The following is a 21,771-nucleotide window of genomic DNA, read 5'->3' on the forward strand; positions in this document are numbered from 1 at the left end:
TTTTGGGATATTTTGTTGAAACTTTTTAGTTGAGTTGAGTTTAGTTTGATTCCTCTCTTGCCCATCTCCTATGTTCTCTGCTATACAGAGGAGCTAGTGTCCTGAAAAACTTTACAATTGAGCTTCTTGTGTGTGTAGGCAGATATAGGTGCAAGTTTTAACCATTATGAATTTGCAGTGCTCGGGGATGCTGACACTGCTGATGAAAAGACTTGTCAGTTGAATAAAAGCCATGTTCTGAAGGGCCTTTGTCTTGATATTCTATGAAAATACAAACTTTATAGTGATTTTTTTTTTTTTCCTTAACAGGGAATCTCATATGTTGTTGCAAGGGAACCTCTCAAGTGACAGCAGTTTCTTGAGAAGCCTCTTCTGATGTATAGCACAGTCATACATTTGCAAAGAGCTGGTGGTTTGAGCATGAGGTAGGTGAGGCATGACAGCTAGGTAAGATTTCAGACAATGTAGGAGAGGGAGAACATTCTTCCTTACCAGCAAGGCTGGCCTCACAGAAAAGCTATTCAGTAAATGGGCTTATCCGTAACAAGATTACCTTCCATGAGGAGATAATTTTATAAACTGACTGTTTCTGGCAGATGTAATTCTTGGCTGTGTGGATACATATTTATCATGGCTAACGGTGATGGCCTCACCAGCAGGCTGTTTTGAGTAGGAAAGTGCTAGAAAAATTCCTTTCCATTTTGCACACTAAGGTGAAGAAGGAAATTCCCCTTTTATGGCTGTGTGCAGGTATAGGCCACCTGTTTCCCCCAGTGTATTGAACTTCCATTTTCCTTGTGCTTGATTGCTGTAATAAGCATGTGTCGTATTTTAACCCCAGCTGGCAACTCAACCCCACGCAGCCACTCACTCACTCACTCCCCTCTGATCAGATGGGGAAGAGAATTGGAAGAGTAAAAGTGAGAAAACTCATGGGTTGAGATAAAGGCAGTTTAAAAGGTAAAGCGAAATAAGGAATTCATTGGCCACTTCCCGTGGTCAGGCAGCTGTTCAGCCATCCCCAGGAAAGCAGGGCTTCATCACGTCTAAAGGTGACTTGGGAAGACAAACGGCATCACTCCCAGCATCCCTAACTTCTTTATTCTCCTCCCAGTTTTATGTGCCGAGCATGATGTCCTATGGTGTGGGATGTCCCTTGGGTCAGTTGGGGTCAGCTGTGTCCCTCCCCAACTCCTTGTGCATCCCCAGCCTCTTCACTGGTGGGGTGAGGAGCAGAAAAGGCTTTGATGCCTTGTAAGCACTGCTCAGCAGTAACCAAAACATCCCTGAATTATCAACACTGTTTCCAGCACAAATACAAAACAGATCCCATCCTAGCTACTATGAAGAAAATTAACTCTATCCCAGCCAAAACCAGCACAGCATGCCTTGGAAACTACCCAGTTGCATTTACACAAATACTGTTTTTAAATCTTGCTTCCCAGTTTCATGAATCTGTTCGGTCAGATGCTGAGGTCATGTTTGGTTATTTATTCCAACCCTACAAAGTCCTTATAAGGCTTGCTACAAGATCCTCAGCTATGTACTTGTCCCTCTTCCCCCTTGATAAACAGTGTATGTTCTTGTGTACCAGCCAGGCTATTTGAATCTGTGACATAGGTGAAAGGCTGTCTTGTTACTAAGCCTCTTAATTCTAACACAGTTCATCTTTTCTTTGGTAAAATTTATATGGCTCTAATTACCAGTATAGCACCTTGGGCTTGTTTCAAAGTTGTGTCGTACCATGAAGGATATTTTGGTGGTAGCAAGCATTCACTGTGTCCTCCCACCCTCTGGAAAGAAAGGTCTAATAAAAATGACTGGATTCACAGAAAGGGTAACCAGGGTCTGCCTCAGTTGCGTTTGCGGACCTTTAGATCAACCTGTACTGTTGTGAGAGCAGCTTTTTGCCCTGGAGTCCTGCAGATCAGAGCTAGGGCTCTTCAGACACATCTTGCTTTGGGCTTCTTGAGCCCATCCTGGTTTTCCTGACTCTCACTTGCCAGTTGTTTCAAACAAAGACCTGACTTCATTATGTGGACAAATGCTTGCTAGCAGTGAGTGGATTTCATTACGTGTCTATCAGCCCAGGTTTGCTCTTTGTTACTGGCATTGGATATGCCTGTGAAGGGAATCAGGCATGGAAAAAGCCTGTAGTACTGAAGGTTAAGTGTGATGGATAGGCATTAGGGGTTCAACCACAGCTTTAAAGTTCTTATTCTCTCCTGTACTTACTCTCTCCTGCACCTGTCCGTCTGGTGCAGATCGACAATGTGGAGGAATGGTTGCTTAGAATAACCTGTACTCCACAAATTCAGACAGGCTGTTTCCTGAAACCAGGGAAATCTCATTCATATTCCATTTGCTGCAGTAAGAGCCTTCTGCAGGCTAGCAGTGCTGTACAAGCTGCTGATTCAATGAAGGGGACAGAGTACTCTTTCTCCTGGTACTGTGCAAACAGGTTACTGGCTTGCATCGCATTGCTCCGGTTTCAGTCTCAGTTGTCCAGGTTTCTTGGAAGTTAACAGGCAAATAGTGATCAAATCACAGATACCATAGTTGTTCTCAAAGCCCAAAAGGCTGTACTTCTTTTTAAAACTTGTTTCCCTCCTCTTTTCCTTTTGTGTTGTGAAACCTGGGCATGGGGTTACGGCCCTGCTCCGAAGGTGCTGTTGTCTGTTGGGATTCCCCTTGCGCGGGGCCCCGCCAGAGCCTGATGGTTATGTAAGGATTTTTATTTTATTCCCGGTCTTGGTCTCTGCCACTAGTTGAACTGGATCGGAGCTGAGTGAATGGGATCTGATGCGCTGCTCCTGAGGAGAGACCTCCCCTGTACACACCCACCCAGCCTCTCTGCTCTTCTGCTCTCTTTTAAAACTCCTCTCCTAGGCATAGCTGAGGTTGCTCCGGCTCATCGTTTGCACGTTCCAAAGCCAAACTGGCCGGGCAGTGCAGCTCCAGGCGCCTGTCCCCGGTGGAGCAGCAGCTACCTGGGGCAGGGCTGTGTTGTTTGACTCCCCAGGCAGGGGAGGAGATAGTCACAATTTTTATTTAGGCTGAACGCGAGGCATATTTAAGCAGTTATATAAGTGACCCCGGTCCGTCTCGGCTGGGTGCAGGAGGATATGTGCGTACTGATTCCTGTCACACCGGCTGGGTGGATTCAAGCACTAGGAGTTATTTACCAAAGTTATTTTCAGAAACCTTAAGTGCAGGTTTCCCTGCCTGTACCCTGGACTGTTTTATCAGGAGGCATTTCCCGCTTGCAGACTGAACAGCCAGTGAGAGTGGATTTAGTGCTCACTAGGCTGTGGGCAGAGATAAGGAGTTCTTGGGAGTGACTGGAAACTTTTGTCCTGAAGACCCTGAGACAAGAATAGCAGAAGGCTGAGAGTTTGCAGCCTCACTGAACGAGTGCTGGGGCAGAGGTCGGTGCACTGAGCAGCATGTTACTCTTGGATGAGTCTCAGCAGTTTCCAGGTAGGACACAGGTTGCTTTTTTGTGGGTTGATTTCCTTCCCCCACTCTGTTTTCTTTTCTCTCGTGCTTTCCTGTTACAGACCATTCATTTACCCACCTCTGTGCTGGAGCACCCTACTCAGTGGCTAGCAAAGTGCATCAGGAATCCAGACTCTTCTGTGGGGCTCAGGTTTCAATTTACTGCCTTCCAGGAAGGGATGGAAATGGTTAAGTTTTCAGAGTCTTGCAGTGCTCGTTGGTTTGGTGAAGGGGATATGAGAAGGAAGCTCTTTCTTTGTGGTTTTAATTCTGCAGAATTTGATGTGACATTCTGAGTCTGGCTGCTACTGTTTTGCCATTGTCACATTGTAATACTGCAAAAGTAATTTTTAGCAAGAGAGGAGGCAGTTGTTAATATCAGTGTGTTTTATCAGTCTGAGTTTTATATCTGATGTCCTCTCCCCCACCCATTTAACTTTCTGTTTATGCTTTCCCCTAACATCCTACTTGATAAGAGTTTTGGGATTTTCCTTTGTCAGTGAAATATGTGGTGACTAGCTGACCAGGCAGCAGTCTGGGCATCAGGCAGAGCTGTTGGTGCTTGCTCCAGATCCCCTAATTAGTGCCTAACAAACTAAGAACTACTTGGCGCTTCCCCCCCCCTCCTCAAATGGAAGATGCTGGTGAAACCCTGACACGAGTTTACAGTTTTGGGATGGCTGCTGCTTAGTTTGCTTGCTGGTGGGAGGATGTTGTGTGTTGGAGAAAAAACTTTGTTCAGATTAGAAGAACTTTCTAAATTTGTAATTTAACTTGTTACTTTGAGGTCAGGTACTTGGGAATGCCAAGCTTCTTCCACCTTGTTCACTTGACAAATGCCTCCAAAGTTCATGCTATGAACTTAATAGGTCAAAACTGGTCCCCAGAAGCTCCAGCTCAGGGCTTGAGGTTTATTATAGGAGTCCAGTGCAGTGTGGTCTTCATGAGGGGTTTTTATGGAAATGAGCCATGCAGTATTTGTTGAAGGGAGTGAATTCTACCAAAAACCCCTCCATCTTTTCCTGCTTTCTGATTTCTGTGGTTGTCGTGGCAGGACAAAGCAGCTAATTCTGGGAGTGTCTGGACGGAGAAGAGAAATGAATTACAATACAAAATGAGTTTGGATAAATGAGGAATCTGGGTGATACAAGTGGCTTATGTAACTCAGTCTAGCTAATAGGTATAAAAAGAGAAGACGGGGAGGGGAAGATGCTTTTGGAAATTAGACTGTAGGTCATAGTTGGAGGAAGAATGTAAGGTTAGAGACCTTCCAGAAATTTTTGATTTAGTTATTTTGGGGTCAGTTGTATGAACCTAAGAGAGCAAGAATGCAAATGAACTCCTTGTACAGCATTGCTTGTCAAGCTATAAAGCAAGGTTTACCACAGTCTGCTCTACCAGTGGGAAAAGTACCTCTGTTTGAGGTAGCCAATCTAGTGTGGCTATGCTGTGAGCTGTAGATCCAGGGGGGTCTCCATCCCACTTCTCCATTGCCTTTCATCCCCAGAGAGGATGATAAAACTGCACAAGGTCATAGAGTGAGTCTGGGGCAGAACTGACACATCGTGTTCTTCCCTGTCTTTGTGCTTCAACCATGGGTCAGTGCTTCTTTTCCTCTCTGGTTTATGTGGCTTTTTCTCACTCCAGGTGCCTGAATGCTTCTTTGGGGTCTTCGAAGTAGTAAGCACTTGTATATGCAGTGCTGTGCTATCTGTTTATTATTTCACAAATCTTTCTGGAAAGTTAAAGAGGATTTTAGGTTTGGGGTTTTTTTGGTAGCACCCACCAGTTAGTACATCAAGATTTGTTGCAGCATATTACCTGTTGCCCTGCAAAAAGAATGTCTTTAAATAAAAGAGCCCTGTCTCCTCCCCATATACACATATGCTTCTTTTTTTACTGTAGAAGTAGTTGTAATTTTAGCAGCCTTATGAAGGAACCAGTGCTTGTTTTGTTTATTTGTTTGGCATTTTTCCAGTCTGTAATGTACTTAGCTTTTGGGGTGCCACATATTTTGGATGGGGCTGTCCTTGTGACATTGTAGCTTCAATTTGTGTGAGCCTGAGTGCCATGAACAACTTTGCAGCCCTTTGTCAAACTCCTTTAGCAGCACATGAAGCAGCACCAATATTTTGAAAAGGAAAACTAGAAACAGATTGTTCTTTGACTGATGGTGTTTCATCCTGGTCTTATTAGCTTTCTCCAGTGCTCTCGGTCACTTTTCTGGCTGCAGCTGATGGGAGAAGTGCCAGTGGAATGCGGTGGCACACAGGCTCAAACTCAACAATTTGCATTTTTTTCCCAAGTGATGCCTCCCTAATTAAACAGAGTCCTTAAAAATTCCTCTGATATTACTTTAGAGACTGAAGCAGAAAAGGGGAATGCAGCTGAAGTTCTGTGCTTTTTTACAGTTCTAAAAACATCCACAACTATGTTTTGTTTTTCTAAGTAAGAAATCATATGTAAGGAGAGGAAAGAGATCCTGTTGGTCAGACCATAGGACAGGGAGCCAGCAGCTTGGGAGTTACCCAGCACTGATGCCTACCTGATTTATTTGCTTTAGTTTCTTCCTCTGCAAGATGGACAGGAGAGTGTATCACAGGTTATTGTAATGACCGGGTCATGCTTGTGAATTCCATTGATACTGAACTAGAGTACAAATGCCAGGTATTGTAGTTTTGAAATCTCTCCTCTCTCTCTTATACCATTGCCATGATGAGCAACAACAAAGGAGCACCAGGATGCTGAAGGATGCTTTATGCTGGGATTATTTCCTGTGCTGCTCTTTTAAATTAGGAGTATCAGTTGTTTTATGTCCCCCCCGTGACGTTAACAGGTCCTGAACAAAGCTATGGTGACGGCTTAAGGCAGAGATTAAAGCTCAGTTTGTGCTTGTTGTTTGTTTGCTGTTTTGGTGGCCTTGGAAGTGTGTGGCAGCAATAATCCCTTCTTTATTATTTCTCATTGCTCTGAGGGTGTTCTAGTATAAAGCTAATACACAACTCCCAGCTACCTAGTGTAAACTAATGCTTATGTAATCATTGCATAATGCAGAATGCTTGCTCCCCTACTCGTCCTCTTTTCTTAGTCCCTGAAATTTATCCCTAGAAGAGTCATGGTTGCAGCCAGCTGGATTCACTGTGCTGGGAACAGTCAAGCCCCCGTATGCATCTATTTTCTGAAGTTGGGAGGGGAAGTTTATCTTTGTTACCTAAATCAATACTTACCCACCTTAATAGTATAGCACAGATTTTTCATTTGATTTTTTGTGAAGTTTTGAACTCTTGTGAAAACAAAGAAGATCTGATGGTTAAATCTGCTTACTGGTGCTTTAGATCCCTGTTGTAATTTCTGTAACCTGGCTGACAATGATATTCTGGGTTACTAGTTAACTGGGATAGCCAGAAAGGGGAGGCTTCAGCTCCCTCCTGCGCACAGCTTGTTGAAAACTTCCCAGCACTCAAGCCTGGAACACTTCCTGACTCCGGTGCAGTAGTTTTATGTAACTCAGTTGCTCTCGCACACCCGTGGCTAAAGGACAAATGTAAGCCATCCCTGCTTCACTCCCTGTGTTTCCTGGCTTTGTTTCCTCGTCTTGACTAATGCCCACAGTGCCAGCATGAGAGAGGGGAGGTTCCTGAGGAGGAGGCAGTTTGCATTTTAGGTTTGAGGTTATTGAGAGAAGTAATTTTGTTTATGTATCTAGAAGAGGGATGCCAGGTAGCAGTGTTCCACCTTTCTTCAGTTCTGGCCATCTCAGGGCACTATGAAAATGCCTGATTTGAAATTTCACAACCCATCTTTGAGCATATCAGAGCTGGGAACAGACAGGAGGTTCGCCGGTGCTCTGGAGTAACCATCCACCTTTCCTCCTGTTGGTGCCGGCGAGAGGGAGGACAACCTGCCGGGCTCGTGCAGGGGCTGTGGTGTCATGGGGTGCCGGTGGCTGCCAGCCCGTGCCATACAGCCGTTATATAAGTGCTCTTTGGGGTTTATGTAACCCGGGTCTCAGTGTCCGCAGTGCTGAGGCCCCGCCAGAACAAGATCTCTTGGGTATTTGGGGCCCAGTTCTGCTTGCATAATCCCGGGGTTAGAAGATATATTGTCTGTCACCAAAGTTGGCTCTCTGATGTTCCAGTTTGCCTCTCAGCTTCGTGGCTGCTTCCTTTCCCTTTGGTTTTTGGGTGGTATCTCCCTCGCTCCTGCCCTTCAATTCTGCTGCCTTTTGTTCCTGAAGTATTCCTTCAGGCCAGGAAAGGAGTTTTATTCTGCAGCATAACCTCATCTGTAACTGATACACTGAAAGACCTCTGAAGGGAAAAAAGAAGGGCAGTGCTGCCTTGTAATTTATCTTTTAAAGTTTTCCATAGACTGAGGCTTAGTTCCTGCCCAAGAAGGAGTCTGGAGATGGGTTTGGCTTTTGTGTGTTCCTGGTCTGGCTGCTTCCCTGCGCTCTGGCCTGCAGAGCCTGTGCTGGTGGTGTGTTCTTCAGAGCTCATTTCACATCTCCCCCCTCCATCCTCTGGTCCTGGACTGGGGATGGAGGCAGCCTGCCATCTCTCACCAGCAGTCTGCAGATTCCACGTAGGTGTCTTGAACCCCCAGCGGCCGATCCCTTTACAGATACCTAGAGAAATGAAATATGTGTTATTCAGACTTCAAGCAGTGCTATTTGTTATACCAATATGACAGTCTCTGTGTCTGCTTACAGTGACAAGTATGAACAAAAGACCTGAGGTGCTTAACTCCTAGATAAATCAGCAACGGGGATGAAGATGTTAGAGCTGATGTATGTGCTGCTTGACAGGCAAGGGAAGCTTCTTCTGGGAGCAGGCAAGCTCAGGGGCTGGGCAGACTCAGCTCAGAGGATGCCTTTGTGTCTTGCATTACTGTGGCTGTGACTCAGCAGGACACCAACTGCTGCAGCCAGCACAGAGCTGGGGTGAGAGCAATGGTGGACATAAGTCGTTCCTCTGATCAGTGGGCAGTAGTTCACTGGAGTCAAGTGGGGACTGCACACAGCGAGGGGCTGAGGGCTGCCAGGGCACAGCATGGGGGAGAGGACATCCCTGAGGGGCACCCTGACGAGCACAGGAGTACTCCACACGTGCAGGAAACCACGAGTGCAGACAGAAGGCTGATCCCTGCTCATTGCCAGCTCTTGTGCTGGCAGCAAGCGGACGGCTGGAGAGGGCCAAGAGGTGCCCGGTGCAGGGTGCTGCGGCGCGGGCACGGGGCGCCTGTGCTGGGTTATGTAAAGCTTACATAATTAGTGCTTTGTTGAGCACCCGTGGCCGGGAGGAGCATCCTGCCCTCTGAGACTGAGCCCCATTATTTTCTGAGGAGAACGGAGCCTTGTTGCTAATTAGCTACCCTGATAGCGGCTGCAGGGGGTGGCCATGGCCCAATGTCCCCCGAGGGGCTGTGTTCCCCTCCATCCCTGCTGTGGGTGGCTTTCCTGGTGCTTCTGGAGGAAGGAACCAGGTGTTAATGTGTGTCAAGCCCTGGGAGGGGGCTTTGTGGCTCTCCTGGATGTTACAACAGGTAGGAGGAGGGAGTCTGAGCTTCCCCCTCACTTTTGCCTACACTGTCCATGGGGGGTTCTGCAAGCAGTTTCCTGCCTCCAGCCATGGGATATCAATGCTGCCTTTATGAGAGGGTGCTCTGTGCAGACATCCCTCCTCCCTTCTTGCATGACATCCATGCATCAGTTGCATACAGAGAAAAATTAAATATTTTCAGAATATTTTATGTTCCACAGCTGAATGCAGGATGAGCCAGAGCACTCTGGCTGTTGCCAGCCTCTGAGATGATTGCTATGCCACAGTCAGAGAACTGCTGTTCCCCAGGTGTCACGTACAGTCGAACTCTGGCATCACCTACACACCTCTCCAGTGCCCAGTGCACTTGGAAAGCATCGCATAACCCCAGAGAACATCTTACATCCTGTCAGTGCATTTGCAGTCAGGCTTGCTCTGCAGATTCCCTTCTCTAGCCTTTGGCACAGTTGTAGTTCAGTGTGTCAGTGGCTGCGAGTGTTGCAGCTGGAGCTGTGCAATTAGTCTTGCTTGTGCCATCCCTCAGTGCTCCTCCCATTCTTGTTTTGACAGCTCAGTACTGGCTGTAGTAGTACCAGCTAGTACTAGCTAGTCTCTGACAAGCCTTTGCCCACAAGTGCGTGGAAGTTCCCAGAACGCCTGCAATAATAGTTACTGCTCCTTGCTCATTGTGCAGGACAAAAGACAGCTCCCAAAGCAAGAATTAACTCCTTGCTGCTCTTTCTGCTGCTACCTTCCTCACCATGCGTGCACACCTCTGTTCTTAGGATAGGAAATAGTTTCCAAAGGCTCAGCAAAATAGTGCTAGTCAGTATCTTGAGTTTCCACAGTGAAATGATTTTACAAATAAACAAGTGTCTGGTTTTCAATGGTGTGCCTTCCCTGGAAACTGATGTTACTCTAGCAGAGAAGTTGTCCTCCCAGGAGGATGGTGTACCTCTAGCTAACAACATTAGCTAGCTAGTAACTGAGGAGGTAAGGAAGTAACCATCTTACACAGTGTTTTGTCCACTGAGGGGTCTCTTGGACCTTCTTGAGCAACAGCCTCAGGTAGGGGACTTCAGGCCTTATCCTGAATGGCAATTTCTGCACCTCTAGGAGTGTTGGACTGTTTCTAGAGCTGAGCTGTGGATGTCCGCTTGTGTGTGCACAAACACTTGAATTTACCAAGGTTTGCCTTAGAGGTTGGAGATTGGATGCAACTATAGCACTGTTTCTCACACACCTTGGTGTTAGGAGACTGTTACAGAAATCTCACACCTCAAATAAATGTACCTGCTGCTTCATGACACTTCACAGCAACCTGTGCCTCTTTACAGAGGCTGTGTGTGTCAAGAGCAATTCACTGCTGAATCCAAGATGCTAGAGAATATTCTCCAGGCTGCATCCCATGTTGTTTTATGGGAAGTTTGAGGGTATTCTGCAAGGAGGTGATGAGGTGAGTTTAATAAGCGTGGGTGCAATAGAAAGTGCCCAACTGTGGGACAAATCGTTAGCTCTGTCATGCATCATGAGTCACACCTGTGTGCAGTGTTTAGGGGCAGCTTCAGCAGTCACACCACATGGGGAGCATCTGAAGCAGAGCAGAATGAGAGCAGTCACGATTCTATTCCTTTCAGAGACTTCTAAACTGTAATACACAAGTGTTGGTCGAGAAGCCAAACACCTCCCCCTGCTTGTGTGTATAGCTGGGGGCGGTGGTTACTGCTGCTTATTGAGGAAAGAAAACTGGCAACCCCTGGTCTGCAGCACAAACCAGAGCCGTGCTGTAATCACGTCTGTTGGATTTTGATAGTGCAGGCACATATAAACCTTTAAAATGAATGCTAGAATAGTTGTGCCCCTCTTGGTGTTCAGGGTGCCTTGCAGGATAAAGTGCCTGGGTGTGTGCAGTGTCTAACCCAGGACCAGTGGGAGTTGCTTGGGGACCTTTCAGATGGAGAGCTGTAACCCACCTGAAGCAGCAGCTTCTTGAAGCTTACTGTCTGCATTGCTGCTGTCACCACTGCCCTCAGGAAACCCTCTTTGTCAGTCTGGTACCTCTTCCGGTGAGCACAGTGCAAAACATGCAACAGAGCTGGTGTGAACCCAGCAGTTTGTGTTCCAGCTGATTCTTGGTGCCCACAGTGCGTAAGCATGGATGGGTTTACATTGTCATCAGCCACCACAACTGACCCATGGCTGTCTCCTGCTGAGCAGATTTGGGCCCACTCTCACCCAGCTGTGTTTGGGCATATGTGGCTGATCTCCCTATGGAAGGCTGTGCTGGGTTGTTACCTGTGGGTTGGTAGCAATGCTTTTCTCATTCAGGCAGATAACTGCTCACATCTTCCTGGAGTGCACTAACAGCGTCAGCATGATCAGGCAGTTGTCAACATGCAAACATGGCTGATGAATTGATGAATTTGTGTGTTGTGTAAAAAGCTACTTGTATAGCCATGTCAGAGTAATGTGGTGAGCTCCTCTTACAAAACCATAATTGCATTTCTCTTGTAGATTTAGTCTTGGCAAAATTGGGGCAGGTATTATTGCATTGATTACCTGATGAGACCTGTTCAACGAAGCTGTTCCCACACTCACTCCAATCCAACTCCAACTTTGTCTTCTACAAAATAGTTTTTTGTGTGTGTATTTATTGTTTCCTAATGTGTTCCTGTCCCAGTGTGGGTCCTGGTAACACAGCTTGGAGCTCACCGTGCTGGAGCACAGCCACATGGCTGCAGCAGGGAGCCTCACTGTTCACATGCAGTAAGATGTAGGCTATGTACACAATCAGGAGTTTAATACAAAACAGCAACCAGACCATTCTTGCTAGTAACTGCCAGCTTGTGTCACAGGTGTGGTGGGAGCTGTTTGCGTGGTTAGACGTGTGATTTTATCACTGTGTTACTTAAGCTTTGTGAAAGTGGCTTTATTCATTATAGTGGCAAGGATGAGCCCAGCTTCGGGAAGAGGGCTGTCCTCTGAATCCTGCTGCACCTCAACCAGTGTGACGTTTGGCTTTGTCACTAGTTTGGAAGAGATCTCAGTGTCTAGTTACGTATGTGTCAGGAATGTGGGCTGAGGCACAGATTGTGTTCCTCACCTCAGAACTTGTATTGATAGGACAAACACCAGCCTGAGCAGAGGTGGCCATGGCAGATGAGGGTCTGTACTCAGTTCAGGACGAAATTTATCGTCAGATTTTTGGCTTCAGGCTCCTGGTCAGATAAGTCATATTTAAAAAACCCTGTCTGATCCAGCTGTGCATAGGTTTCACCAGAGCTTGTATTACCTATGATTAAGAGGAAAGAAAAGGTAAAATGCAGCGGTGGAATGAGCCTACATAGGAATTGGACAAATAGGAGAACATAGGAGACATGTAATGGCCTCACCTTTAGGCTGCTGAGCCCTTGGGTTTTGTTAGCATCACCTCCATCCTGAGGGCACCCTTTCCCAGCACGGCAAAACGGGTGGCAGAGTCGCTGCCAAAGGAGGTGACGTGGATAATTGCTGGGGTGTGGGGAGTAAAGTGCTTCCTCTTCCAAACAAGCATGACTTTGTGCTCTCTGATGCCTTGTCAAGGTCCCCTGGGCCCAGGGTGAGATGGCAGCAGAGTAACCATGGCAGTGTTTGTCTCCGGTTTAATGACTCATCCCGGAGCGTGTGGTCACGTGTGCAGCCTCCCTGCTCCCCTTTGCCCTATTTCATCCAATCTTTTGATCTAGTTATATAAGCAGGAGTCGAGAGGGCCGGGGAAAAGGAAACGGTGTCCAGGAATTGCAGGTAGTGTGACTGAAATGTGTCCGTAGCTCAAGTAGCAGAGCTGTTGCCTGGGAAGCCTGGGAAACCGGGTTTATTGCCAGCACAGTTCTCTGTCTGCAAGTGAATGTGATACGTTATATCTGAGCTTGGAAGTTTAAGGAGGTGTGGTGGAAGGACAGGGCTCCAAGACCTTAGCTATAGCAGGAGAACTACCATGATTGTAGCAGCAAACCCTTTTGCCTTCAGCTTCACATGCAGTGTAACTGTTTCTTGCATTCATCATGAGATCTGTTTCATCCCATAAGTTGTGGATACCTGTTTTTCCAGTATATGTAGGACTTGCTGGGACTGATGTTCCCAGAAATGCTTGAGCTGCTCTGCTGGTATTGATCTGTGGTGGGGTGAGCCGTGAAGTCCTAAATGGATTCTGATAGACTTTGAGCTGGGCCAAGTCTGGTGGGATGTCTGGAGAGGAAGCTTGCAAAGTTGGTACTTTTGACTGAGGTGTGGATCTAGTTCTTTTCATCTCAATTTTAAGAGGTGATACTGGTGGTAAGGTTAATTTAATAGGCATATTAACGTGGCAGCTGTAGAGGTGCCTGCACATGGAATGTGCCGTACTGAAGCATCCTTCATTTTAAGCTCCCAACTTTTAGAGAAGGGATGCTCTTTGTCTCCACATCCCCCAGAGTCACAATGTGATGCTTGTTGGTTCTGTATTACTTCGTCTGCTACATTCTTCTGCACTGATGTTGTCTTTCCTTCAGAATTCTGTCTAAGCTTCAGTCCAGTTCAGCTCAGATAATGGACTCTTCATTAGGGACTGTAGTGATAGGACAAGGGGTAATGGGTTCAAACTTAGACAGGGGAAGTTTAGATTAGGTATAAGGAAGAAGTTCTTTACAGTGAAGGTGGTGAGGCACTGGAATAGGTTGCCCAAGGAAGTTGTGAATGTTCCATCCCTGGCAGTGTTCAAGGTCAGGTTGGATGGAGTCTTGGGTGACATGGTTTAGTGTGAGGTGTCCCTGGCCATGGCAGGGGGGTTGGAACTAGATGATCTTAAGGTCCTTTCCAACCCTAACTATTCTATGATTCTATGATTCTGTGATACACAGTATAAGCAAGAAAGCTGATTATGAGATGAGGTTCAGGGTATCTTTGCCTGACACAAGGGGACAAGATGCTTCAAAGAAGCTATTACAAGGCTTGTCAGAAACAGTTTGCTTCAAGGGAAGCTTTTGATAAGAAACATTTCATTTCTCTGTTCTGCAAACGTTGGTTTGGTCACTGACAGCCTGTTGAAGAGCAAAATGTCACATAGAACAAGATGTCATTTCACATAGTGCTTTAAGACTGAAATCAGCCACTAATGGAAGTCTGAAAACAGGAGAATGAAGATAAAAAGGAATGCATGTGATTTATAATGTAGAAAGAATATTGCCACTTACTTTTTGTTTTTAAAAAAGCTTGTCAGAAGTTGCCATTTAAATCATGAGTGGAGCCTGGTGATAAAACCACAGAGTGGCCTGCTAAGCCATGGCCCAGTGTTTGAACCACATAACCTCTTGCATGGTATGTCCTGTTAGCTAGGAAGGTGGTTACAGGTGTCATATAAGTGGAAATTCCTCCCCACTTGAATAATGTGAAACAAAGAAAGAGATTTGAGTTCGTTGTTTTAATCAGAGCTCACCAGGCCCCTGTAGGAAAAGCCCTTGGGGCAGCAAGTGCTCTACATGGACTGAAATAATTTTGCCTTGTTTTCTTATCGGGATACTTTTGGGCTGTGTTGAGTGGTGTTAGTCTTGGCTTTCACTGGGAACAGACCCTTCACTGTAGAACTTTTTAACACACTGACTGGCTGTTGGAGATAACCCAGTTTGGACCCTGAGATACTTGCAAATGAGCATGAGTAGGGACTGTTGATTCCCATTCAGCTCAAATACTGACGAATGCTCATGTAAAAGCCAGCCTGGCAAAGTTGTTCTCATGTTATTACCTCCTTGTCTTTTCAGACCAACCCCAGGAAGCTGTGTTCAGCAGTGACCATGTTGAACACACAGAGGATGGAGAATGGCAGCGCTCTACTTCAACTACCTCATCTCAGAGTGAGCGGGCAGAGCGACACTTGCAGAACCAGCACAAGAGCCTGGCCTCTGAGGACACCAAAAAGAAGAGGGCTCAGAAACCGTCTCACATGCGGAGGAACATAAGGTTAGCAGCAGCAGGACAGAAGGAGCTAAGGTCCCATTATAGCCCTTTGGGTAAAAACAAAATCTCTGGACTTTGCTTCCGCTGCTGGCAAACCAGATGGCTTTTCTTTTCCAAAACCTTAGGATTTCACTAGTGGGAGTAGTATGTTCTCAGACTGGAGTGCTGCATGTGGGTGCAGACTTGTTTGGTATTTCAGAACAGTGAATATTTGGATATGGAATCTATTGCAAAAATGGTGTATTTGCTGCTGGCTTTTAAAACATGTAATTGAAAAACAGCGCCACCGTTAAGTAAATATCCAGTTTCAGATATTTGCTGATGAGGATCCTATTGCACATAGCCTAAAATACAGTCCTCTCTACTATCCTGGTTAATTGTTGGCAGGAAGCTGATGCTGTGACTGAAATGTTGGAAATCAATTTCACCTGGATTTTATAAAGCAGTAATTGATTGTATAAGTCACCACATATATCCTGGGACAGGTTGTGAAGTGGTAATTCCCTTTGAAATTCTACTCAGGGGGATCTAAAATGCTTAGAGAAGTCACAATGGAACAGGAACTCCTGTGGCAGCAAGTAGCTCTTTTACCCTGTATGTAGTGTGCTGGTGGGTTTTGGTTGATACTTAAGCTTGTGCAGGTTGATTTTCTTAAAGCCAAAGGAATGAGCACTGAGTAGGCCTTGGAAACTGGATTGGGTGGATTTAAAGGCTAGTTTGAGGGAGCAGGGTTTTAGCACTCCTTGTACTGCACCTCTTCTCTGGCAAAAGAGCCTTCATTTCCAGGCTGCACATGTGAAACTGAAGGGGGGAGCAACTTTTGGAAGCAATGAGAATTACCTGTAAAGGTAAGATGCTTTGAGAGCATCCTTTGGAACAATCGCTAAAGCCATTAGAGTTCCTAGTTCCTGAAAATAGTATGTCAGAGGAGAATCAGTGATGACTTTTTGTGGGGGAATTGGTGCCTTTTGTATCTTTTTTGCATAACTTTGTGTGTTTTCTGTTTATAAACTGCATAGCAATAAATAACATCCTTTCAGGTGGAAGAACTTGTCAGTCATAACCTACTTTAAGTACATTCTTACCCGCTCACAGTTTTTCTCCTTTCATTATTTTGCTTCTGTCAAACTTTTGTCTTTTCCTTGACTAATAGTAGTGTTACCTGTAGTTGGGAAGCACAGGCCTGAAATAGCTGTAGAATTTGTCTATAGCTTTTGGAGATGATGTTGCTAGTCTTTGTAGCTGACGGACTACCTTGAGCTTGTCAATCGTCTTTCGAGCCAGCATACAGCCATTCACATTTTTGGAAGAAATCGAGTGTAACTAAACCACGTTTTTCTGCTTGGGTGTTCAGAAAGCTCTTGCGTGAGGACCAACTGGAAGCTGTGACAAAAGCAGCCCAGCAGGAAGAGTTGGAGAGAAGGAAACGGCTAGAGCAGCAGCGGAAGGATTATCCAGCCACTATACCAACCGTACCCCTAGAGTTTCTTCCTGGTAAGCAGTGGGAGATGTCACCTGAAGCAAGGTTTGTAGGGATAGAAGAAGGCAATAATGCTATGCTTGTCCATGATAGGACATGGTGTAATGGTTTTAAACTAAAAGAAGGTAGATTCAGGCTAGATACAAGGAAATTTTTTTTTTTATGATGAAGGTGATGAAATGCTGGCACAGGTTGCCTGGAGGAGTGGTAAATATCCCATCCCTGGAAACATTCAGGGCCAGGCTGGATGTGGCTCTGGGCAACCTGATCTAGTTGAAGATGTCCCTACTCATTGCAGGGGGAGGCAGACTAGGTGACCTTTAAAGATCCTTTCCAACCCAGACCATTCTATGATTCTATGCTGCACTTGGGCTTTCAAGTGTAAACTCTTGAAAGGGCAGTTCCAAACCACTTGTGGGTTCAGTGTAATAACTCAGAAGTGAGTTCCACTTCTGAATTAGTCCTGAATCAAGATGCTGTGGCTGCATGGTGAAAGGTAACTTCTGTTGAAGATATTTTGACAAGTTAATTGTGTGTAAGCAGGATGCTGGAACAGGTCTCTCATGTCTTTGCAACTGCTGTGGAACCTTAAACCAACAGTCTTGACAAAACTGCTGTGTCCTTGACCCAGGTCATACGTGTACTGTGAATGATCTGGTAATGCATAGGTCTGGTACTAGGGATGGTAGAACAATGGGCTGGGTGCACATATCTTCATGATGTAACCTTGTCCTTTCTTGCGTGTTTCAGCAAGCAGTGAAATAACAGGCAGTATAAATGGTTAAGCATCACCCTTGTCTTCTGGTAAATGTGTCATCTTTCACTGTCTTCTAAGCTGGATCATTTCAGTGATCTAGTTTATAGCACAGCCTCTAAGACTGGTGTAAAGGGCAGAGAAGTGCAGTTGGAAGTTGTGGTGGGGGAAAGGAGTTTTTGAGTTGATTTTGCCTCTGGAGAAAATGTATATTTTCCCTTAAGTGCAAGCGTTCAAAACATTTTTACAAGGGGGGGAAGAATAAGAGCTATTTAAAACAGTTTAACTCTCATGGAGTAGGTTGCAGCCCTAGAAGAACATCATTGCTTGCTGAGTCACTGCAGCAGTGCTGATTTGGCCCCGTTAGCTAGCCTCTCCCCACATGGCAGCACTTAAACATGAGAACAAATGGTCTTGATCAGCAAAAGTTGTTTATGATATGTGGGATGTAATTATTACAGTGTCCCTATTAACAAAGGGCCATTATCATCCCTTCAGCAATTGGTACTTTCTCTGCTGGAGGAAGAACAGCTTTTATTCCTGAGACCACCCCAAAAAAAGGGACTTTAGCACATTGCATGGTTGGTGTGCCCCAGCCAGGGCATGCAGAAGAGAGGGTGCCTTCAGCAATGGGCTATTGTTTAGGCATATTGAGAAAGAGGGAGATTGTGACCCAGGAAGCTGAGTCATAGCAGTATTGTAGACAGTGAGAGTCTGTTATGGAAAATTCCAGGGATAAGTTATTGGAGCAAAAGTGGAAGGAAATACTGTCTGGTTTCTGAACAGTTTTGTCTCCTTCCCCATTATTATGAGTTACTTATTGTTTGTAATTTATGTTTGTAGAGGACATAGTTTTCAGAACAGCTGAGGCTACCCAGCTCCCTCCTCAGGTCCTGGCTGAGGAAGTGATCTGCCTAGATAGTACCAGCAGTGGCAGTGAAGATGATGCTAAAGGAAAAAATAGCATTAAAGATGGTAAGTGACCAATTGCCTTGGCCTGCTTTTCTCACAGTATGCTGTTTATTTAGACAAAAATCTCCTGTTTTCATCTAGTCAGATGCTCCAGTAGTGAATCATTTCAGATTTTTGTAGGCCTATTGGTTTCCAAATAAATGCCCAGTTCTGGCCTTTGACATTTATAAAATGTCCTGTCAGGCACTATTGCAAACTTGTGTTTATTTCTGTTTTATAAATGCACTTAATTTTGCTCAGAGCTCTGCTGAAGAATGCATACATGAGATGTGGCATCATCTACTGTGGATAAAAGGAACATCAAAGTATTTAGATCTGCAACTGAAAGTGGTCTTTGTGTCCCTTGTCCCATATGGATCTAACCTGACACTTTTATGCCACTCTGGTAGAGTACTTCTACATTATTTCCTTGGTGGTCCTTGGACATTTTATCAACAGATAAAATGCATGTCTGGGTTTGGGAAGTAAGAAGACATGTGGAGGAGACTTACAGAAACTGTCTCATGTTCTGTTTGGATCAGCTCAGATTGATGTTCTCAGAAACATGGGAAAAATGCTTTTTTATATGCTGGTCTTGGGGGCCTGATGTGTGCCTGTATTGTGCCTGCTTGTTCAGAATAGGTCATTAGGCCAGTGTGGAGCTACAAAAGGTGGTAGCCTTATTTTCCTGATAAGATTTTTTTATTTTCCTGGTAGCATGATAATCCTAATGGCAAGTTAACCTTTACCCTTATTCTCTCCTGCTTTGGTTACATTACAGAAGTGATTGAGCTGAGTTCAGGAGAGGATGATGCCCTCCAAATTGTGGACAGCAGTGACTCTGGCAACGAAGGGGAGGAGGATGGCAGTGAAGAGAGCAGTGGCTCTCATGTGAATGATGCCTTAAATCAGTCAGATGCTCTGGGGCAAGTCATCGTCAACATCAATCATCCACCAAATGAGGAGGACATTTTCCTAGCTCCCCAGCTTGCACATGCAGTAAAACCTCATCAGGTAGGTTTTAATAGTCTTGAAAATGCAATGAATTCAGGTAATTGTTGTCTCAGCAACACTTCTTCGGTGAACTCTGTGACCACTCTGGTTGTGGTGGTGGCTGTTGTGGGCAGGCAAATGAGAAGGACAAATTAAAGGAAGGCCAGGGCTACTGTTACCATCAGACCTTTCTATATTTAGATGAACACTTCAAAAATAGAATTATATTTATAAGCAAACTAATCAACCCCAATTCAGATTCTCTGGCTACAAGTGAATTTTGATTTATTGTTATATTTTCAGGAAGTCTTATGAGTATCTAAAAATACAGACTTTCTGAGCTCTCCCTAAATGAGAGTGCTGTAGTGAACTTGAAACATCCCCTTTATATCTTCATGGTCTTATGCAGTTCTGATGTGCTTACCACTCTGTAAATTCATACCCACCTTGGTTTTTTTCTCCCACTATTCTAATACCTTTTATACCTTTCTGTCTAGATTGGTGGGATCCGATTCCTGTATGACAACTTGGTTGAGTCCTTGGAGAGATTTAAAACCAGCAGTGGGTTTGGGTGTATTTTAGCACATAGCATGGGCCTGGGCAAGACCATACAGGTCATCTCTTTCTTGGATGTACTTTTTCGGCACACGGAGGCAAAGACTGTTCTTGCCATTGTACCTGTAAGTAGCTATGTGAAGGGCTGGCTGAGGGGTTTCTTTGCACTACTTCTTTCTTAGCATAGAGAAGATCAATTATTTGTCCCATCTCATGTCAAGCTCTGTCATACCCTTGCTGCTCTTCTCCCTCTTTCATCCTCTGCATCCCTGAGTTTGCATGCTGTGGTCTGTTCCTGTGTGGGCACAGCTGGGTGTTATTCCCTATTCTCATTTTTACTCTTAAACTCCTGAGTGCCTCAGTTGGGTTTTTAATCCTTCCATGGCTAACTTTTTCAGGTGAATACACTCCAAAACTGGCTAGCAGAATTCAACATGTGGCTCCCAGCACCTGAAAACCTTCCTGCTGATTGTAACTCCAAAGAGGTCCAGCCCCGCACCTTCAAAGTCCACATCCTGAATGATGAACACAAGTAGGTGCCACTAAAAGCCCTTTTGAGCCGTTGAACTGCATCTTGTGGAACTGCTTCTAATACTACTGCTATAAGTATTGCTGTTGCAGACTGTTTAGTTTGGGCTAATTCTGTGCCCTTGACTCTCAGATCTTTCCCACACTGCATTCGTTGTGCGTGCTGTCTTGAAGGCAGTATTTTGGTACCTGGGCAAGAATAACTGCCATTCGTTCAATGTTTGTATCTTGTGCTTCCTTCTCACACTGCTGCTGTGCCTTTTTGTTCTTCTATATACGCTGAGATCAGGAACCCAGTTCCAGAGACAGAGCTGCTTCTGCAGAGAGGAGCAAAAGTGCTATGATTTGTTTCTGGTGGTACACTGCTAGTTCTGTCATAATCCTGGGATTCCTGAGGCATATATACCACTTGTCTCTCATTTTAAATGTGGGTTGTTTTTTTCCTGAGATTTTTCACACACACTGGAATTCCTCTACCCAACACTGTCACTTTCTGTGAATTCTGTTGTCCTTGAGGGATTCTGGCAAGTTATACAAAGCCTTCTTGTCCAGGAAGGAGAGATTAGTGATTGCAGTTACAGCCTGGTCTGGAGTGTATTCTTGGCTCATGGATCTCTGCTTCCTTTCTGAGTCATTTGTCTTGCATGGGACAGTGTAGTGATCCTAGGGAGGAAGTCTCAGTTCATCAGCTATGTTCGTACACTTATCTGCTGAGATCTTCACCTTCTGGGTGGAATTGCACTTTGATGCCACTCCAACCGTATGTTTACTATTGGATGGGATCAGGTGTACTGTGGGAGGGTTGAGTGAGGACAGTGTCTTGATTTGAACCAATTCTGAGCAGGCTGGCAGGGAAGGAATAATTGAGGGACACTATAGCATTGGAAGAGACAACAAAAAGGGATAAACAACTAGATGACTACAACCATGTACATTAGTGAAAATGGTTTTTTGTAAGCATAGTCTCCTCAACAGCTCTTTAAGGGGGCTCTTGAGTTTGATATGCTTTTGCACATGACAAACTTCTACAGCTCAGTTCCTGTAAGGATCTGTCATTCTTAACCCTACTACTGTGGCACATAAGATGCTTTTTTCTCTTCCTCTCTACCAAATTGTTTCCTGAAGAAACTTCATTGTATTCTTTTGTCTGGTTTGATGTGAGAAAGTGCTTTAATTAATTGAACAGGGTTTTTTTTTCTTGGCAGACTCCAATCCAGTGGTTCAAACTGAAACTGGAGAGAAAGCTTGCAGCTCATTTGATTGATTGGTTTGTTTTGCAGGACAACAGCTGCACGTGCAAAGGTGGTGAATGACTGGGTAACAGAAGGTGGTGTGCTGCTGATGGGATATGAGATGTACCGTCTTCTCTCACTGAAGAAGTCCTTTGCCACTGGCAGGAAGAAGAAAACAAAGAAACAAGCTGGCCCTGTCATTATTGACTTGGATGAGGAAGACCGGCAGCAAGAGCTTCTGAAAGGTGGGAGGCCAGTCCTTGAGAAAGA

The 21,771-nt window shown here is 45.2% G+C and overlaps 1 protein-coding gene across 2 annotated transcripts in view; it reads left to right on the plus strand.

Moving 5' to 3' along the window:
- Positions 1–21,771, plus strand: part of RAD54L2 (RAD54-like 2 (S. cerevisiae)) — a 44,023-nt gene that overhangs the window by 10,847 nt on the left and 11,405 nt on the right. The window contains exons 2-9 of one of the 2 annotated variants that reach the window (XM_010023101.1): positions 12,822–12,843; positions 14,838–15,011; positions 16,363–16,502; positions 18,086–18,217; positions 18,975–19,207; positions 19,684–19,866; positions 20,140–20,273; positions 21,550–21,746. In XM_010023101.1, coding sequence (XP_010021403.1) covers positions 12,822–12,843; positions 14,838–15,011; positions 16,363–16,502; positions 18,086–18,217; positions 18,975–19,207; positions 19,684–19,866; positions 20,140–20,273; positions 21,550–21,746 — 1,215 coding nt within the window. Of the gene's footprint in view, positions 1–12,821; positions 12,844–14,812; positions 15,012–16,362; positions 16,503–18,085; positions 18,218–18,974; positions 19,208–19,683; positions 19,867–20,139; positions 20,274–21,549; positions 21,747–21,771 lie in introns of both variants that reach the window. The other variant, XM_010023100.1, reaches the window with a different exon arrangement.

The sequence above is a fragment of the Nestor notabilis genome, unplaced genomic scaffold (genome assembly GCF_000696875.1).
Source record: "Nestor notabilis isolate BGI_N333 unplaced genomic scaffold, ASM69687v1 scaffold6291, whole genome shotgun sequence".
NCBI classification, from domain to species: Eukaryota; Metazoa; Chordata; class Aves; order Psittaciformes; family Psittacidae; genus Nestor; species Nestor notabilis.